Consider the following 20,427-nt stretch of genomic DNA (forward strand, 5'->3'; position numbering starts at 1 on the left):
TCTAATTACTCTTGCTGCTCTCTAAGCATATCGATTTTAATGTTCAGTCTAGACCTTCTCATTAAATACAAATGGTGAAGCCAGACCATTGTAAAGGTTAGGAATTAAGCTGACTTCCTCTCCAGTTTTGAGCATTTCTTACTTCAGGGGACTCATCAGACGTGATTTTAATTTGAAAATGTTAAGTTATGAGCTTTGTAGGGGAGAGATGCACACTGCTCTGATACTGACCACCTTACCTGCCACTGTTTCCTCTTGTGCTTCTCAGGCATGCACTTCTCAACTAAACAGTAAATTGTTTTAGCAGCACCAGGGATGCCTCTCCTACTGTAGCAAACACTCTTTCCCCTGTGTGTGGCACAATAAGCAGTGGGTAGATACTGTTTTGTGTTTCTCTCAGGTTCTGCCCAAATGGTGGTAGGCTATCCAAATGCTGAGCTTGAAGTACTTAATGCTGAGACACTGAATAAATAAGCTGAGGAGAAATGTATTCATCTTGTTTAGGAATGAGCTTAAAGGATTTCGACACCTGCTCTCACAGAGAAAAAGTAATGTGAGGGATTTTGCTTTCAACCAGAAAGTGTAGCTTTTTGTAACTTTAGTAAAAAACCAAAGAAAAGTTTAGGCAATTTAGACTTCCCTCCATCAAAGAATCTGTATAGATCCTGTTTAAAACCTGCCCTACCTTTAATAGTTACTTCTAACATTTGACACTTACCCATTTGCCACAGATTTCATCCATCTAACCCAAGTTTGATAATACAGATGTCAGGAAAATAGTCATGCCTAGTGTGTTTCCTTCACATGTGGGATGGTGCCATGAAAGTTCCATATGAGCCTCAAAGACCATGCTTTCTACTTCACTGCCATAAGGCTGTGTTTTAGGGTAAACTAGAGCAGCAGCTGATGGATATATCATGATGGATACACATGATGACAATGGTCTGTGTGGATCTAACACCATCACTGGGATGTGCCCTGGCCTTTCCTTTGGCTTGTGCATGGTCTCTGTATGTCACCTTCTGCCACTGTGTGTGGCTAGCAGTGTTTTTGTCATCATGGGGTGCCAAATCCTTTAGCTGAAGGGTCTCTATCAACAGGACTTCTAGAGTGATTTCCTTCAGTTTATGCCAAAGATGTACTCTCAAGTGAGATATTTTGAAGTATTCTTTCAATGTGTCTTGGTCTTTTTATGTTTAGGACAATAGGAGGAATTTTTTCACAGAAAGGGCAATTAAGCATCCTTCCTCGTGTACTTATTCCATAGTTCCAAATATGCAACAGAATACAGAGACTGCAAGAAGACAACTTGCTTGGAATGTGTTTATGTGCTGCATGACAGAGTTCTTTCTGCCTCAAGTCCATCCTTTTTTGCCTACAGCACATAGCAGGAACCATTGGAAAGGACCAAAGAAGATCCTTTTTTGTGCCTTGGGAAACTGGACAATATTATCCAGTTATTAATTAAAATATTAATAATATTTTAATCTGCAGGAAATGTTGCTGGTCATCTACTCTGATTTTGTTCTTAAGGGACCTTTGGGGGAACTTCAGTGCACATTATACAGTCTGATTTCTTTGGAGGTTAGGGGGTGATCAGTGGCTGGGTCTCTTGTAGCTGAGGATTCAAGGCTTTCCAGGAGTCCTTTAGCAGCCAAAAATGGCATCAGGCAAGTAATGCACTCTACATATTCTCTCTAGTGCAGCATGTGAAAGGGACGGTGAAGTGTTACTACTTTGCTCTTGGCAATTTTTTCCTAATTCACCAACCTTTTTTACTAATGCTACTGGCATTTCAGAGACCTGATCTCTTTTCAGCACTGGCATTTGGGGGATTCCATCTTTTAAGACAATGTTCTGTGTAGCTCTTGTTTGCCTGGGAGTTACTGAAAATGAAGCTTAAATTTCGTTTGTGTAATGCTGCAGATGAGCAGACAGGCAAGTGGTCAGTCCTGTCCCAAAAAGTTATGTGTAGGAAAGGAGTTTTCAATTGAGTCAAAACTTGACTGAAATTAGAGAAGGGGGCAAAAAAATCCCAAAAAGGTGGGCAGGTGATGCTGGTTTGGCAGTGCAGCCAGCCTAATAGCAGGTGATGTTTGTGGCTACCAGGAAAAGGCATTTAAATGCAGATGAGGGAATGCCTTTGAAGGAGAGAGGATTTTTTGCTGACTTCTGCATCAGGTAGTATCTCTTTTGGTTTTGGACAGGCAGAAAGTTATCTAGCTCAAGCTTTGAGTGAGCTTTGGGCTCAAGCCGCATGCAGATGAATGCATGTGTTTGGCCTGAGCTGATTCCATTCAACTCAACACTGGAGTCATGAACTTGGAAGTGTGTTGAGCTAGTGGAAGAGAATTTCTCTGTGCTTCTGTCTTGTGCATCAAATGGAGAAATAGCCCTTTCCTTTTCCACAAAGCAGCAGATATGTGAGTTATTAAAGTATCTTAATGGGATTTGTACACAATGCTCTTAAGAAACTTTCTTCTGTACTTGTGTATCTTCTGGTAATGGAGGAATTACTATAACCCAGCAGGATATTGATATGTCTAATCTCCCATGCTGTATCTGGCAGCAATCATTAGCTACTAACTCAGGAGACAGGTAAAAATAGATGAAAAATCACCATGCAAGTAGTCCAGTGCTTCCTGACATAGGAAATAAAAATGCTTTTATTCTCTTGATGCAGCTTGAGCTAATCTCCTTACAATTCTCAGCCTAGCTAGCATATCTGCAAATATTACTTCTGTTAGATTTTCAGTGTGGTTAACTAGCATTTTTTCTTAGGGAAAAAATCTAACTACTTCTTGCTCTGATCAGATTTCTTGTGTGTTCTTGGAGACCAATTTCTTTGAATTTGTCTGCTTTTTTGTGTATGGGATTTTTTTTTTTTTTTTTTGCCGCTATGTTCCATCCCTCTCTTTCCTTCTATTTCTTTATTCTACTTCTAATGAGGTATTTTTGGAAGTGGACTACTCCTGGTTTTGTGATGCTGCAAAATAAAGGGCAAGGGAAAATAATGCAAACCTGTATTTTCATCTAAGTTGAGGTTAAAAACTTTGGCATTTGGTTGGGTAGAGATAAGAAATGGAGTATGAGATACGTGCTCTGGCTAGTCCAATTATTTTTGAATCTATAATTTGGGTCCAAGTCATCTTGGTGCTGGAAGAGTATAGGCAGTCTACTGCACAGTCTATGTATCGTGCTTATAACAGAGTCAAAGCAATGTATGTATGTCAAAGCAACAACAAGTTCTTATCACTTGTTTTTCCCTGCTAATATTTTATGCATGTTTAGACTGATCAACCAGGTCTGGAAATAAACTTGTGAGTTTTGATGTCCCAGTTTGATAGATTAATGCTTAAGCAAGCATTTAACTGCATGTCTCAAGAATTAAGTGAATTTCATGGAAAAGTTGTAAAAACATTAGATCTGCGTGCACATGTTTTTTACTTGACTGGAGTGCAATGACCCCAAACCTTGGATTTGCCTCCCTTGGGATTGTCTGGACCTCCCCAGTTCCCTGTTGTCACAGACACTTAGCTCTTGCTCTCAGCCTGAAGCATCCGAGATTTCTATCTCAAAGGTTAAAACAGAGTCCTGTAAATTGGAGTTAAATGTTTTTTTAAATATAAAGGTGAAACGTGATATAATCATGTACAATCTTCTCGGGGTTGATGTGTCTGGTTGATAAAGGTCGTGGGGTTTGTGCTCTGAATTTGTTGTGCTTGGTCTGGTTTTGCCCTCACAGTTGTTGGTGCTGTGAGGCTGTTTGGGAGTGCCTGGATGTCAAGTTAAAGGCAGGAACTCGAGTGTGGCTGGGAGCAAACAGGGACAGGACACGAGAGCCAGGGAGTGTGTTACAGCTGCAGCTTCTGACCTGTGTCTGTTGTGTGATTAACATCACTCCCACTACACTTTTTTGGTGAGCAGTGAGTAAAGGCAGTAATCTAGATATTTAATTGCTCAAACTGTAAAACAGATGAAACTGCATAATTGGTGTTACAAGTTGTTTCTGAAGTGTTGTCACGGATGTCAAGAAAAGTGTTCATATTCTAACACAATTAAAAGACTGAGTTCTCACAGCAGTATCTGAATACATGGCTCTGTTTGTAGCTCTGGTTGAGGACTAATTTTTTTCTTTATTGTGGTTGGTGAATTTGATTTTCCTAGCAGTGTTTAGCAATTGGACTCACAGGAAGCTTATTCATGTTAAATAGAATTTGGGAAAGCTGAGATGGGACTGGAGGAGGAACACTTCTCAAACGTTCCTTTGTAGACTGGTAGAAGAATTTTTGTTGTTAATGAAAGCTTGTGTTGGATTTGTACAGCACTGCTTATATGGAAGCAAACCATGGCATTTTGAGCATGGAACAGAAGAAAAATGCATGTTGACTCTTCATTCCAAATGGCTCTTTGAAGAGCACTGATTTATTTAGCATAAAACCTTTTGGTCCCTGATGAAGTTGCCCCAAGTGAAAATGCATGTTTTGTCCTAAATTTGAGGGGAATTGTAATTAATATCTGCATTACAGTCTCTGGCAGGTGGTGTGTTGTCATGCTTAGTAAGGTTGTAATAGCTTATGAGAGCAGAAGGAGAAGGGCATGTGAATAAACAGACTTTACTACGGGCTTTGTAGTACAGAGATAAAATAGTAAAGGAAGTGATAGTCAATACTTTCAAGACTGGAATAACACTGGGCTTTGTAAACCCCAGATATCCTGCTGTCAGCTGCACACTGTCACGATTCCAGCGCTTAGCACGGTGCTTATGAACGGGCTGATTTCCTGCAGCCCCTCCAGCCGCGGCTGGGTCTCGGCGCCGCTCTCGCCCCCGGCCCCGCCGGTCCCGGTGCTGCGGGCGGGGCCGGCCCGGTGAGGGGGGGATGCCGCGCTGCCGTTGCCATGGCAGCGCCGCCGCAGCATCCTCCGCAGCAACTTTCCGCGGCTCCGGAGCCAGCCGCGGCCGTCGCGGCGGCCCACAGGGACGGGACGGGGCGGCGAGGCTCCGTCGGCGGCTGCGGAGCGGCGGCCGCTGCCTTGTCCTGCCCCCCGCGCCTGCGGAGCGCCCGCGCCCCGCCCGCGGCTCCCCGGGCGCAGCCCGGAGCCATTTTGCCGAGCGGGTGGCTGCAGGGTCCCGGTCCCACTCGGCTCCGCGTCCCGTCCCCCCCGACGCCTTCCCTTCTCCGCTCCCGCCGGCGGCCGACGCGCGCTGCTTCTGCTTGATCCCGTCCGCAGGCAGGAATCGCTCAGCATGCCGATCGCCCACTTGCTGGAGCTATGGAAGGGGATAGAGGTGGAGCCCATGGAGACGGAGGTGAGCGGGGGCGGGCGGCAGCGGCGGTGCCGCCGGTGCCCCTTTCCCGCCGGGGGAGCAGCGCGGTGGTGCCCCAAACCCCACGAAACGGGGTGCGGTGAGCATCCCTCGCCCGCTCTGCTCGCCGCTGAGGGCGGGCAGCCAGGGAGCCTCGGAACCTGTTGCCTCCCAGGCGGAGCGGCTCGGAGCGGCAGCCCGGGCAGTGCGGGATGTTCGGATGCTGATGCCCGGAGCGCTGGGGCAGCTGGAAAGGAAAGCGCGTATGCAACAGATGGAAAGCCCACAAAGCGGGCTGAGTCGGACTCAGGCTCGCGTTTAAGCATGAAGTATGTGATCTGTAATTTGAGGCTCGAATAGGTCCGTGGACCTCGCTTGGGTTCTGGTTACCCGTTTGCCCATTAGCTCTCAGCGTAAGGCTATGCTTTCCGGATCGCGCTGGAAACACGATGCTGTGATAATTAGCTGGCTGCTGTGCGGCGTGTGCTCGCAATTTGTCTTGCAGCGTTTTCATTACCTTCAGTCTAGGGTTATCTTGTGTCAGGAAAGGCATCGTTCAAGTTCGAGAAGTGTTTGGACAGCGCTCTCAGTCACATGGTGGGATTCTTGGGGATGTCCTGTGCAGGAGCTGAGCTCTGTAATCCTTGTGGGTACCTCCCTGCTTGGGTTATTCTATGATTTTATGGGTTTTGTACTGTAAGGGGACAAGGTAGGTTCCTGAGTGTTTCTGGGGCTATTGAGCAGTGCAAAAACCCCAGAGTATTTCAGGTCAATTTTTCATAGCACAGGGATGCACATTTGTAACAGACAGGTGGTCGAAAGAGATGAATGAAACTTGTGAGGTGGGGGGTGTTGGTGTTTATTTTTTAAACCCCCCTCACCTCGTTTGATTGAAATAGTGTAAAAGGGTTTTGGTGAGAGGGAAAGATGGGAGTGAAACTGAGCCAGACAGGTTATGGAGAACACAAAACACTTGACTCAAAAGGAACTGCTGAGCTGCAGGAAAGGTTTCATGCAAGGTGTTGGTTTGTACATGCAAACAGTACAGCAGAAGTGATAATGTCGTGTATTATACCAGCACTGATAATTCTGGAGTCCCTAGGTTAAAAACAAGCTCTGGGGGGCTTGCAAAGCTTTAAATCATATAATTCACTTCTGAATACTGTCACTCGTTCTACTTTGTGGGATACAAGGAATATGAGGGTTAATAAACAGGCTATAGCTGGGAAACTATGAATCCTTCCTGATTTTGTTTTGAAGTCAGCTGACGCCTTGTTAAATCTCTTTCACAATGACAAGACTTGTATAGCTATATTTATGGAGAACAGTTTTCTGCTGAATATTGTAGAAATGGTGCTCCCTTCCTGTCTACCTTTCTGTTGACTGGTATTCAAAGTGCATATACATGCCTGGTTTTTTTCTTCCTCCTTCCCTCCTTTCTAAAATGTTTGTTTTTTGTGGGCCCAGTGTTTTTCTTTCTGGTCCAGAGAGAAAGCACTTCAGTCATTGCTTTTTCTGTTGTCAATTTCTGGGAAAAACTCCCCAAGGTAGATCACAGGGTAAATCCTGCACTAAAGCCCAGTGTCCATCACCTGGAACGATGTCATTGTATTGTCACCTCTTTTGCTGGTAGAGATTTACCCAGACCTTTCTTTCAGAAGAAACTGTGTAGATCTCCTTACCAAGGATATTTGACGTACTGGAATTATAGTTAGTCAGATGTGTGGGTTTGTATGTTTTGGTGGGGCTTTTATTTTCCTTTCCTGCTTGAAAGAACAGGATAGCTGAGCTACACTGCTCTATCAGCTCCTGAGATTTCACTTGCAAGAAGTTGAGGATTAAAGAATTGAAGGCATAAGCTCCTGCAGTTTAAATAGGAACAAGACATAAAACACCATTTATTTGTTTCATTTATTGCTGTCTCTAAACACAATAAAGAGATGCTATAACATTATACCATTTTAGATCATGCTGTAGATAGAATTGCTGAGGTACTGTTTGCTCAAATCTAGTAAAAGCACATGTAAATTAATTTCATCTCTTGTGGGCTCTTGTCCATGAAGACATTTTCAAACAGCAGAAACATTTAGTCTTTAATGAGCTGAATGCAGCTTAAACACTAGTGGTTGTACTGATTCAAGAGAACTGTCATGGTCTCTGAGTCTGTGTGGGATAAAATGTTTTCATGATTGTCTGCAAGTTGTTCTTTTTCACAGAAGCTTTCACAGTTAGTAGACAAGGAGGGAGACAGTTTAATTCTTTGATGCACATGGACCTCCTTCTCCTTCCCCTCCTTAATGCCAAAAACCCTTTTAAAACAGACATTTATGAGTGCCTGTGCATGACTCAGGTGAATGACTTGCAGATATTAAAGACAGCTTTTATAGTAAATCAATCCCTTGATAAGGAAGAGTGCATCAAGGGCATGTTCTATATTATGTTTGTGAAGAGGAAGAGTAGGGTGAAATACTGCTCCTTTGACGTGTTGACTCAGGAGGTCATTAGTTGTGTTTGACAGGTAAGCAAGAAAATTGGGATATTTGCTGTTCTAGAATTTCTTTGAGAGTAGGCAAAGCTATTGATCCCAATCAAGCTGGATGGATAGGATAGTGAATTACAGCCTTGGGAACATTTTTCCTGAGACAGGGTTGTGTGATCAAGCTCTATGTAATCTTTCTACCTGTTTTCCATTGGGTTCATCACTTAATGATTTTAGGTAAGCACAGCATTTAAATGGAAGCTGAGTGTTTAGAAAATTTGCTCTTATATTTACACACATATTCTCTCTTCCCAGCAAGAAATAATGTTTCATTCCTCTACTTCTTTCCAGTAATAATCTTTTGTTCTTTATTGATTCTATGACAAATGTGGCTTGGCTTCAACTATTCATCAGTAATTTTAATAGTTCTTTTATTGTGCTTTCTTCTCTTAACATTTTGTATATCTTGGAGAAAGCAGGTCCCTATGGATTCAAAAGTTAATTTACCTGTGCAAAGTGTGAAAAATTGAACAAGCCTATTATAGTAGGATAAATTGAAAGCAACTTAACTGCCTAAACATAAATTGACTAGGTCTTGGCTTAAAATTTACTTTCTTGGTGGCATATATTTACAGGATTTTTCTTCTCTTTTCTCCTCTCTGTTTACTAGACTGTAGTGGAAGATGCTGCCCAGGATGAAGAACCTGTAAAAGAGGTAAATCACCTGATTCATGGATCACACAAATGTTAAATTATTATTATAGTCACCTTCCGTCTTCATGAAACAAAATGTCTCTGGTGCATATTTTCCACATGCTTGTAGCTGTCAAGATACAAACCAACCCATTTTTGGTCTCTTATTACGAGGTCAAGTGAGGAATATAAAGATGTGTTCAGCTAGAGCTTAGAGAATTTTATTTTGCAAATGTTGGCTGTGCATTCTTTCCAAGAAAGAATGGTATATAGTTTTCTTGAGGTATATAGTTTTCCTGCAGAGAAGATTTTGTAATGATCTTAAAAGGAGTATCTGTCATAGTAACAAGGTTTGTGTATTGTAAATTGTGCATGAGTTAATTCCACAAACTGTTAAATTGAAGTCATTACTGCTTGTTCCCTTGGCTGGCTCTTCACCACAGCAAGACTGAGCTAACCCTTTGCTCCAAGTGAATCTGTTGTTTATATTATTTTGGCACTGTGCTATTGTGCTCATTAGGACAAACAAAGCCAAACCAACAGCAAAAGGTAAGTCTTGCCTCAGAGCATTTAAATGCCAGGTAAGTCATATGAAGATACAAAGCAGGCAAGATCAAATCATCTTTCACTACTGTAATGAGCTGAGGGCAAGGCTGGACCCTGGTCCTGCGTGTCAGTGCAAGGTGCTGCTGGTTTGTGCAGAGCCCCAAGGGGTGCCTGATAGCTCATCAGCCTTTTGCTGATGTCCAAAAGCAAAGCAGGCTGAATCCCTTGAGGAGTGAAGGGAGGCTGCAAAGATGCATGTCAAAGTAGCCACCTTTTGAAGATCAGCTTCCTGGTTATCTCTTACCCCTTGAAATCTAAGACTTACCTTTGATGTCTGGGTTTCTGTGCAAGGATGTGTTTTTGTTCACTTTTATTATGTTAAAGGCATTGTTTAACCCCCTAATGATAGGAAGGAGGAAGAAATCTCAGCTTTGATCTCTGAGATGAGTGCAACTTCCAAATGGATTTTTTTTCCCCTTCCATTACAATTTCTTAACAAGAGCAGTTAATTACTCTTGAAAAAGCTTGGGCAAGAAATTACATGCAGGTAGCTTGGCTCATCACTTTTTTTGAGGCTGTGGCTGACAATAAAATTTCTGGTTTGTGGGGTTTAGGAGGATTTTTGTGAATATAGCCTTCATTTCCCAAATTAATTTAAACCTAGTTAATTTTCATTAGGGATGCTTCTTATACTTTGTAAGGTTGAAATTTGGCAGAAAAAAATGGCATGTAATCAGTTCTTGAACAGAAGCCTTAATCCTGTGTTCTCATTTTCTGATGTCAACATTCCAGTGTACAACTTAATGTCTGTAATCTATTTATTTCTGATTTTTTTCTCCCTTTTTCTGCTACAGCCATGGTATTTCAGCCCTTTGCTGGCTCAGTCTGTAAGCCTCTTCCATTTCCATGGAACTTGTATCCTGCTGTAGTGATATTGTAAGGAAGATCAGTCTACTCCTCAGGTGACTGATAGCTGTACTGCGCCCAAACCCAAAGAAATTTTTTTTTTCTTCAGAGACATTGAAGAGTGACTTAACGAGTGAATTTAAATCGTGTAATGCAATTGTTCATACCTGCTTAAAATATGTTTTTTGTAAATTGTCTGCCTTAGGCGACATTGGGCTCCTGCTGTTTCTCCCATGCTGTGTATAGTGTGGAAAAACGAGATGGTGGTAAAATGCATTGTAAAACCTGCACTTCTCATTGTTTTCCTAGGTCTGATTTTCCTGTTGATGGATAATTTCTTTAAACGTCTTGGGAGCATAAATTAACAGGCTTGTTGGATAGAACAAGTGTTCCTGAGACACATCTGTGTCAGCTCTGCTCTAGAATTGTCACCCAGATTACTGAGGGGTGCCACTGGGGCTTTTTCCTAGGATGAGAAACATCCCACAGACCCTGTTAGTCCTGCCACAGAAGCAAGTAGATTAGTGGATGGAAATTTCCTAAAGGGGATTTTATACTCCTGCAGCAGTTATTGCTTAGACCTGTGGGATGCAGTTTTTCCTTAGGATGTTGTTTTTGACAAAATGGCCTTTTATTGGTAGAGAAGGATAAGTCTGACCAGCTGTGTTGGTTAGAGGCTCCAGCATACTTAAGGGTGATGTGTCTCGTGGGCTAGTCTAGGTTAAAGTGTTGACATCCTGTCTGAACTTCCTTGAAGGTGCAGCTGGCAGCAAAATTTTGTCACATTTTTCTAAAATAATGAGTATATGTGCAAAACAGCTCACAGTCCTTTGAAATTACAGCATTCAGAAGCTATCTTGTAACATCACTTTGAACTGTTTTACCCTGTCAAGGGAATTTGTCAGCTCTAGTTCAAACATTGCACGGGGCTCTTGGGGAAAGTAGGGCAGATATACAGTGTAAGTGCTGAAACACAAACACTACTGCACAGCAAAACTGAAAATAGCAGTACCTAGGCTTACTCCTAATTCCTGTGCAGTTTCCAAAGACATGTAACTTCTGCTGATACTGTGTGCACTGGTGAAAATGTGAGTAATAAAATTGGAGGGAGCAAAGGCGGATGCTCTGTGTGTAGGTCATGGCAAGCACGTGTTGAAGGCTCTGCCACCATCTATAGCGAGGATTTGAATTTATTGGATTGTCAATGAAAGATTGAGTTCCTATAACTAATGGCAGTAACAGCTCGTGTGATACTTTTTAGGAAATGAAGGAAAACTTCATTGAATGATCACAATGAAGAAAAGCTCAAATCTGCTCATCAGTGGAAATTTTTACTTTTATTGCTCTAATGCTACTGTTATCAAGGCAATAATGTTAATGGCAACATAGAAAACTGATGTTGGAATGTGCCTCTGGAAGCCCAACTTTCCCTTCCTTGCTGAAAGCAGTGTCAGTGGTGGGAAAGTGTTTGGCACTGCATCCAGCTGTGCCTTGAGTGAGCCCTACAAGCTCTCTGGGACCTGGTTCCAGTGTTTGATCACCTAAAGAGGAAAAGAAAGCATTCCTGGTTCAAATTTCCTGTGTTTTGGCTTGTGCTCACTGCCTCCAGTCACTTCACTGGAGATACCATTGCAAATAGTCTTGTTCTGTCATTTTTATTCTCTCTCTTGGGTATTTATATACATGAATAAGACGCATTCTCCATTCTTTCCTTGTCTCCTGCATTGTCTTCAGGGAGTACAATTCCGGCTTTCTCAGAATCATTTTTGTAGGTCAGATCTGCTCCTCCAATGTTTATTTTTGTGTGATTCACCTTCTCTTGCTTCAGTATGTTCATGTCTTTTTTTTTTGAACAGCGTAAGCCCAGAACAGGGCATCACTCCACATGTCTTAGCAGTGCTGAGTGGAAGAGAAAGATCATTTCACTAGACCTGCTGGCAACACCTTCTCTAATACAGCCCAGAGTGCTGTCAACTTTCTTTGCCAGCTGGCTCAATTTAACTTGTCCACCAGGATGCCCAGGTCCTTCTCTGCAAAGATGAATTCCAGCTGTGTAGCCCCTGGCCTATAGCATAGGGTTATTTTTCTTGAGGTACAGAACCTTGCATGTTCCTTTGCCAGACTTCAGGATAATACTGTTGGCCAATTTCTTCAGTCAGAAAAAGTCCCTCTGGACACAGCTCAACTGTCTGGTGTCACCAGCTGTTACTGCATTTTGTAGCATCTACCAACTTGTAAAGTGTGTACTCTGCCCAGTCATCTGAATGATTAATGAAGATGTTAAGTAATCCTGGGCCTAGTCTTGATCCCTGGAGTCTGCCAGTGACTGACTCCAACAGATCTTTGTGCTGACCACAACCCTCTGGGTATTGTAGTTCAGTTTTTGATCCATCTCACTGTTCACTTACCCGATTCAATCAGTCCTTCATCTGTTTGTGTCTGAGCTGATTTAGGAGACACTGTCAAAAGTCTTACTTGAAGCCTGCACCTTCATTCTTCAAAATTGTGAAGGCTGTCAGGTTGTTTAAGCACAATTTTCCTCTTTGCAGATCTATGGTGACTACATCAAATAATTTTCTTGCTATTCATGTGCTTGTGAATTCTTTCTAGAGAGATTTGATTCACCACCCTTTCAGGTATTGAGGTGAGCCTGATTGGCTTGCAATTTGTTGGATCTTCCTTCTTGAAGAGAGGAACTACATCCTTTCTCACACCTCACAAGAAGCTTTTCTAATTACCGTGTGTCTTCAGAGTGCTGAGAGTGGCCACCTACACAATTATATTGGTCAGTTCCCTCAGCATTAATGGATGTGTCTCATCAAGTCCCACATTCTTTTCATAGAGTATGTTGTGTTTGTTTAGATGCCCCCTAACCTGACCCTCCTCCACCAAAGCCAAATCCTTCTTTCCCACCCTTTTTCAGGGGCTTGGGAGTCCTAAAGGCTCAGAATTACCAGTAAAAACCATGGCAAAGAAAGTACCAGGTACTTCACCTTTCCTGTATCTTTTGTTACTTTATCTCCTTCCCTGCTCAGTTGCAGGACCAAAGGTATTCCCTTTGCTGCTGCTGGAACTACAGCAGTCCTTGTTACTCTCTGCCTCTGTCACCAGATTGAATTGCACATGGGCTTTGGCTTTCTCGACACCTCCACTACATGCCTAGTAGTCTGCCTGCTGCTCCTGGACACTCCGGTGTCCTTCATTTAGATATACTTCTCTTGCATGTCTGAGGTTTTTCAAATGGTCCTTGTTCATTCATGCAGGCTTTTGGCTGCCTTTGCATGAGGCAAAAGTGGTCAGGGTGGCCAAATCCTGAGCTAGGAGGAGTGGTGATCTTTGAAAATTATCCAGCTGTCCTGTACCCCTCTTTCTTCCAGGGTCATCTGCCATGGGATTCATCCAAGCAGGTGCCTGAAGGGAACAAAACCTGTTCTGATGAAGTTTGCAATTGTGATCTTGAGTTTTGCTTTGCTCTTTTGTCTTGGGATCTTGAGTTTCTTCTCATGAAAACTGCTCTGGAACTTCAGTCTTGATCAGTTCTTTCTTGTTTGTAGGGATCAGGTCCAGCAGAACAACTTCCCTTATTGGCTTGTTTATCACCTGTATCAGGTACTTGTCAATGCAGCAATCTCTTGGATTGCTTTTGGTTTTCAGAAGAAACCAGAGTGGATAAAGTGGATTCTTTGAGAATTAGGATCTGTGCATATGAGGCTTCTTCCTGTTGTCTGAAGAAGGCTTCTGCTTTTTCCTGGGCATGTTGTCTGTAGTAGGTATGCACTACTGCAGATGTGCTGAGGCACATCTGTGCCAGTGTGATGTTGAGCCACCAGCAGCAGCCTCTCTTTCAAAGGGGCTGGAATCATATTCAACTAGAGATAAGAGGGAGTGCTCCTAGGCTGTTTGTTGTGATTTTCACTAGGATTATGTCAAAATAGCTCAAGCAGTGCACACCAACACTACAGTTGCTGGTGTGTCTATGTCTCATGAAAAAACCAGCAGTGAACTTAAAGCAGTTCAGAACATTCTGGTTTGCCATTGAAAGGGTTGCTTTTCTGGTGAAGTTGGAGAGGTGTTTTTTTTCCAGTAGTTTCTGGTGAGCTTTCACTTGTCTCCTAGCTCAATTAATTAAAGGTTCTCAATACACCTGGTATGGAATGTTCAATTCTTTATAAAACTAGATGTATGTTGGTGATGATTTTTAATTATAAATGACTGCACAGCAAAGGAAAAAAACTACATCTCTGTGGTTGAGCTTGTACGTCACGGGTTAGCATGTGTATTGAGGTCCTTCAAACAGAAGAACTTTAGTTTTCTGCTGCTTTGTGAGTTGTGTTTTAGTTGTCAGGAATGGTCACAGAACACAAGACATTTCTTGGTGTATATATGTTTATACACAAGAAATCTGTAACTTATTAAAAAACTTGGCCTGCAAGAGGAGCTTTTCCTTTCAGAGAAAAACAAATAGGAAGCTTATTTGATAAGGAGTATGGCACAAAGTGTAGAGAAGTAAAATTTCATAATATGATGTAAAAAACTTTTGAGGAGGGAAGCCTGGCTTGGGTTGATGGATGACAACAACATGTTTCCTGAACATACTGGTATTTTTCTTCCTTCAAAAAACCAAGCAACCAAACCAAACAACAACCAAACACTCAGAATTAAGGAACCTTGTTTAAGAAAAAGGTTTGAAGTAATGAACTTTTTTTGTATCAAGTAATGTTTTATAATTACAGTATGTAATGGTAAGTTCAGATGTTATGCTACAGGTCTTTCTAAAAGAAGTATTTGTAGGCACCTATCTGGGATGACTATTTGCTCTCTATACAAATAGATGCTCAATGAATTCAAATACAGGCCCTGACTGGAAAATTATGGCCTTGCATAGATTCTTACAAAATTGCTCTGGTGATGTATTTAAGAAACAAATTATTTCTTTTTTCCACATTCTTTGAGCATGTGTTGTAGGCAGTGTAAGCTGTTTTACTTAAAATTTTTCATTTAAAAAAAATCCCTAGTATTTAGCTCTTATGAAGGATTTGGTAGGTAATAACTTTGTAAGTTGATTTTTAGAAACTGTTTTAATTCCCAAAATGTATTCCTCTACAGTGCCTATTGTCTAACACTTTTTAGAGTGAATAACTGCAATTTACATTGGAATGAAATTGATCAGGCAACCAATAGAATATTGGTTTCTATTTAACTCCATAAAAAAATACTGTATAATAATGTGTGTCTTTGATAAAGGCTAAAGGTTTTGTCATTGACTTTGTGTGGTTAAAATGTGAGAGGGGACAGCTGGGGTCATGGAATGAATGAAATGTCTCCTCCTTCTCTTGCACCCCAGAGCCTGTGTTCAGAATCCCAGCAATGAAGGGGAAGCTGGCGGGGTGACAGCTGTGCTACTCTTATGGAAATAAAATTTTGTTACTTCTGATTATTTGTAAATTGGTTTCTTCTTGTCACTGTCTCAACTGAATTAAAACAGACATAGGGGAGATATCAATATAAAAGGAAAGTCTGTTATTTTTTCTGTCTGTCCCCTTGTATGTTTCATAAAGCAAATAGAGACGTAGAAAATTTCCAATTTTGGCAGTAAGCAGTGTGTAGAAAAACTTCTTACATTATCTGAAAGACTTGTGACATTTGAGCCTAAACATGTAGGTTTAGCAACATTTATATATGATATCCCATTCACGTGACACTTATGGTTCTAGCTGTTGTTATTGCACTGTCACAGCTGCTTTTTGGAATTACTGCTTTCAGCAGTGTGCTGCTATGGCTCTGATGCATTAGAGAGAAGACAAGAGCACTGTAAAAAAAACTTCTTCAAAAAAAACTTCTTCAAAAGTCTGAACCCTTTTCAGGAGTTTTCAACCTCTCTGGCTCTCTGCAGTGTTTGCTAAATGCTGCTGTCTGTGGTGAATGTGGGTGAATGGGAACCTTCATTGGAACTCTTCTGTCTGTGGCTAAAGGGTGGCAGATTCTGTTTCTCAGAAACCTTAGTCTTTCACAAGCAAAAATGAGCTGTCTCCATATCTCTGGAGACCCTCTACTTTGTCTGGTCTCCATCCTTGGACTTTCTCTACCAGCTAAAAATCCATCTCAATGATGGATTTTTAGCTGGTAGAGCAAGTCACTGATAATTACATTTGGCAGAACAGCTTCCCTTGAGAAAATAGCTGGTGCTCCCTCCTACTGAAGTGTAACTTCTACCTGTGTTGGCCTTGATCTTCTTGAACCTGTATTGAATCAGGGCCTTGGTGTGATGGTGATTCCATCTCTGTTCTGGTACTCCAGGAGGTACTGATGCAGTGGGGTGGTGCAACCTGCAGAGTTCAGGGACCATGCAGGGGGTGTGTGAGTTTTGTTGGTGTGTTTTCTGCTGTGTGTTGGATTTTAAAGTTTGCAGTGTTTAGCAATGGAAAAAATAGCTAACTAACCAAATGTTTTTTTGCCAAGTGGACACTAAAATGACCAACTCCGATTTAATTAATTAGACAGGCATGTAGCTGCACAGAAAATATATTGTGTTCGGAAGCTTTTAACATGAACATTGCAGACTGCACTGCAGTGGTCACAACTGAGCAAATGTAATGCTGGACAGGGAAAAGAGGTTCTGACAGCATTTGCAAGATGTAAAATGCTTCATGGCATTAGGCTGCTTGATTTTGAACAGGGGTAATTGCTGAAGACAAATGAAAGTTCATCTGGGGGAAGCCATTCCCTCAAGAAAAATAATCTTACACCGTAATGGACATTGGTGCCCAAGAGCGTGCTGGCTGTGAGTGAATTGTGTCATCAGGAGAGATGAGTCACTTGGCAGCCCCTAGAGCCAAGGATAAATTGTTTCTGTGATGAGTGTGGTGCCTCCTAGGGAGATGCGTTATTTAAAATGGAAACAATCTACAATTTACACGCAGATGGTTACAACTCTATAGTGGAAAAACAAAATCAATTTTTCTTCATTACAATGAATTTGTAATTCATTTTAGAATTGTTTTAATTTTTTTTTCCTACTAGATTGCTCTAATTTTCTTGCTCACTCTGTGGTTTGTTCTCTCCTTAGAACATGATGTTTTGTATTGAAATGAGTTATTTCTTTGAATTTTCTACTCTTCTTTCCTGCTACTTCCAAGGTTAATAAATAAATTTCCCATAAAGAAAAGTTATGTGACACAGAAGCAAGATGGGCACTGTTATTTTGGAAGAAAGTGTTTCTCTGACTGCTTTATTCCAAAGATTTCATAGGAAAAATCAGAAGGTAGCTCTAAATTGAAAAAAATTGAAAATATATTCTCAAAGGGGCATGGTTAGAGGCAGAAGAGTTATGTTGTTATTGGAGATGTCAAGTATTAAGCTTCTTTTTCTAAGTAGTTATGTGCTTCATGGTGTAGTTTATTTTTTTCAAGACTTGACTAGTTTTCCCTGCTGACTAGAAAGGGAACCTTTTGGTAATAAATTAGTCTGGCTGCATTTTGAATGACAAATGAATTACACTTGCACAAGTTTTGTGTTTATAGAATGTGTGATCAGTTCTCGGGCATGCTTATTGCACTCAGGGTTTCACAAAGGTTATATTGACAATTACAAGTGGCATGTGAAGTATTCAGAGCAGCAACAAAAACACCACTGCACAAGTTTTGGAAGTCAAGAAGAAAGGCAAATTACCTCTTCTCAGGCACCTGGATGCTTAAAACTGCCAGATGCTTTGCCTCATTCAGGGAATTATTTCTGAGAGGTGGCCACAAAAGTCATGTTGTGTATTGCCTCTGTGGAAGAGGGTTGCTTCAACAACTCTGAATATTAAGACCTGTTGTCTAGGGTTGCAGGCGGGTGTTTTTACAATATTGTGTCTGTGAAGCTAACTGCAAGTTCCCAGCTGTTCAAAACTTTGATCCAGCATCTATGTAGAATTCCTGGTACATCTAAATTTCTTGAAGTGTTGGTATCATGAGCAAATGACCTTTTTGTAAATACATAACGTAGAAACTTGAAGTCTTCTAAACGTTTCAGTTTTGGGATGTAAGGAGTTCTGTAAATGACAAATTCTGCCTCTGCTCAGACTTGTCTCATCAAAAGTGGATGTGGATTTCTTGATTGCTATTTTAGTCTTTATTTTGTACATGTTTTCTCCCCTTTTTGTGTGAGGTCAGTAATTACAGTTATTACTGGATTTGTTTGGCCTGGTCTAGAAGTATTGTTTCTGATAACAAACATCAAACAAAAAGAGGGAAAGCATAGTGGATTCCAATTAGCATTCACATATATGATGGATGATTGAAGTACAGTCTCTTTCATTGGTGTTTTCATTGGTACAATCTCTTTCATGGGTGTCTTCTGTTATTTGGGGTGGTCTGGGTTTTAAGTGTGCAGATTAGGCATATTTATTCATATTTAGCACTTGAACAAGTAGTCTGATCCTTTTGTACACTAGCAACCACAGTTCTCACCTCCAGTAATCAGTAACTGAGAGGTCCTCAGTATTTACTAATCAAAAACTTTATCTTTTCAGTCCAATTCTCAATTTTCAGCTGAGGTGAAAAGGAAATACATAAATTTAACAATACCTCTTATGGAAGCAAACATTGCAGACAGAGCAGTGAGCAGTAAGGTACTGTTAAAGCAGATACACTCTTGTACATGAGACCTGTTATTTGAGTGGATTGCTTCCTGCTTTGTGCTATTAATCATGCATGTTTTATTGGTATAATCTCCTGCATTTTCCTATAAAAAGTCTTCTATTATGATGAACAGTCTTGAGAGACTTTTTGTACAGTATATATTACAGCAGCTTTTAATGTGTTTTGCTTTATTTCTTTTTTAAGAAAGCTAAGGGTTGTGAGTCACCCTTCCTATAAAGGAAGCTGTGACAACAGAAATAAACTGCATTAAGTAATGTTTTGGTTATGTCAGTGAGCCACCTCGGAGAGTCTGTCATCTGAAAACTGTTTATGAAACCCTGCCTGAAATGCTGGAGGTCTTGAAGGCTGCTCTGAGCACTGCACAGCTGAATAGGCAGGGCATGGGGAGGGAGGTGTTATTTATTTATTTATGATTACAGTTAAAGGCTTTGAAATGCTTGCTCCCTTCATCTCTTTCAAGTCAGTTTGGGAAGCTCTGTGGAAAGGGCAGTGTAGCAGTAGAAGGAGGGCTGACTTCTGTTCCTAAAATGAAAGCTAGAGCTAGGGGATGCTTGTTGAATCCCAGCTTCCTAACTGCAGTACTCCTGACTGCACCTGGCACAACAGAGCTCTGAGGTGAGGTCTGCTTGGAGCTGTCCTGCAGCAGCACTGCAGAGAAGGTGCTTGCAGAGGTGGAGATGATGGGTTTTCTCCAGAGGGAAGTTTTCCCAGGGCAGCATCCTGTGGGCTGCCCTGCCTGTCAGAAGGAGCCTTGGCCCCGTGGTGGCCAAGCAAGGGCAGGGCTGTGTGCTGGGTGCCTTGATAGCACACAGGTGTTTTTGGGAGTTCCTTCTCCAACAACTGTCCAGGTTCTCCACAGAGGCCTAAAGTGGTCTCCTGTACTGTTAGCACCAAATACTAGAGGAAAATTACAAACCTGAATGCCTAAGCCAGGTATGTATAATGCTGCTAACTTCTAGGAGAAAACAGAAGGTTTACTCATTTCTTTGGTATTTGTTAGGCTGTAGATTAGATGCACAGGGCACATCTGACCCAAAGGATAGAACTGGAAGATCTGTCAAGGTAGGGGATTTTAGGTGTGTGTCTGCATTTATTTCTATAGTTGATTGTTTTATTCTCTTGAATTTCCTGCTGTTGGTTTTTCCTAGCCTGGCATAAGGTTTTATCACACTTCAGGGAGGGGAAGGCAGCCCTAAAGCTCCAGAGTATGCATCTGGTTTCACAGAGAGATTTCCTCTGGAAATGGTGTATGAGAAGCAATCTCACTGCAGGTATTAATGTGTTTCTGTGGGTGACAGCCTTGTTGAGTAAAGGGAGATTAACTTAGCTCAGAAATCTAAGTAGTATTTGTCAGCTTGCAGTCTGTAGTTTTGAATGGTATTTGTCAGTTTGCACTGTGTAATATGTTTACTTCTGTAGACAGACAAGATAAGTGATCAAATGCTATAAACATCTGATTCCAGTATCCAACAAATATTTAAGCAGTAAAACACAATACTAAATAAATATGACTTGATATCCTGGCTTGATGTATATCTTGTACAACATTGTTGTGGAAGTAAAGGTGAAAGAAAAGGTATAAGAAGGTGACAGCCTTTGCCTGAGTACTTACTGGTTTGAATTGTGCTCAGGGTTGCATGAAGAGTTTTGCTATTTGATAGCTCAGTGTTGGTAGCTATGGCAAGGAGTTCAACATTGTTCAGATTAATAGTATGGGAATGGTTGTAAAACCTCTGCCACAAATACCTCATTTCTGAGCTACATATTTAACCCTGCCCTTTGACTAGTGGAGGGCAGTAACTGCATCTGGCAGGTTGTTTCTTAATGGTCTCAACTTGACCAAGGATCAAATC

The 20,427-nt window shown here is 41.5% G+C and overlaps 1 protein-coding gene across 1 annotated transcript in view; it reads left to right on the forward strand.

The window, feature by feature from the left end:
- The first annotated feature begins 5,218 nt into the window (after positions 1 to 5,218).
- The window catches only part of RPS6KA2 (ribosomal protein S6 kinase A2), a 275,176-nt gene continuing 259,967 nt past the window's right edge, over positions 5,219 to 20,427 (forward strand). The window contains exons 1-2 of the mRNA XM_063151755.1: positions 5,219 to 5,311; positions 8,458 to 8,502. Coding sequence (XP_063007825.1) covers positions 5,249 to 5,311; positions 8,458 to 8,502 — 108 coding nt within the window. The 5' untranslated portion in view covers positions 5,219 to 5,248. The remainder of the gene's footprint in view (positions 5,312 to 8,457; positions 8,503 to 20,427) is intronic.

The sequence above is a fragment of the Melospiza melodia genome, chromosome 3 (genome assembly GCF_035770615.1).
Source record: "Melospiza melodia melodia isolate bMelMel2 chromosome 3, bMelMel2.pri, whole genome shotgun sequence".
NCBI classification, from domain to species: domain Eukaryota; kingdom Metazoa; phylum Chordata; class Aves; order Passeriformes; family Passerellidae; genus Melospiza; species Melospiza melodia.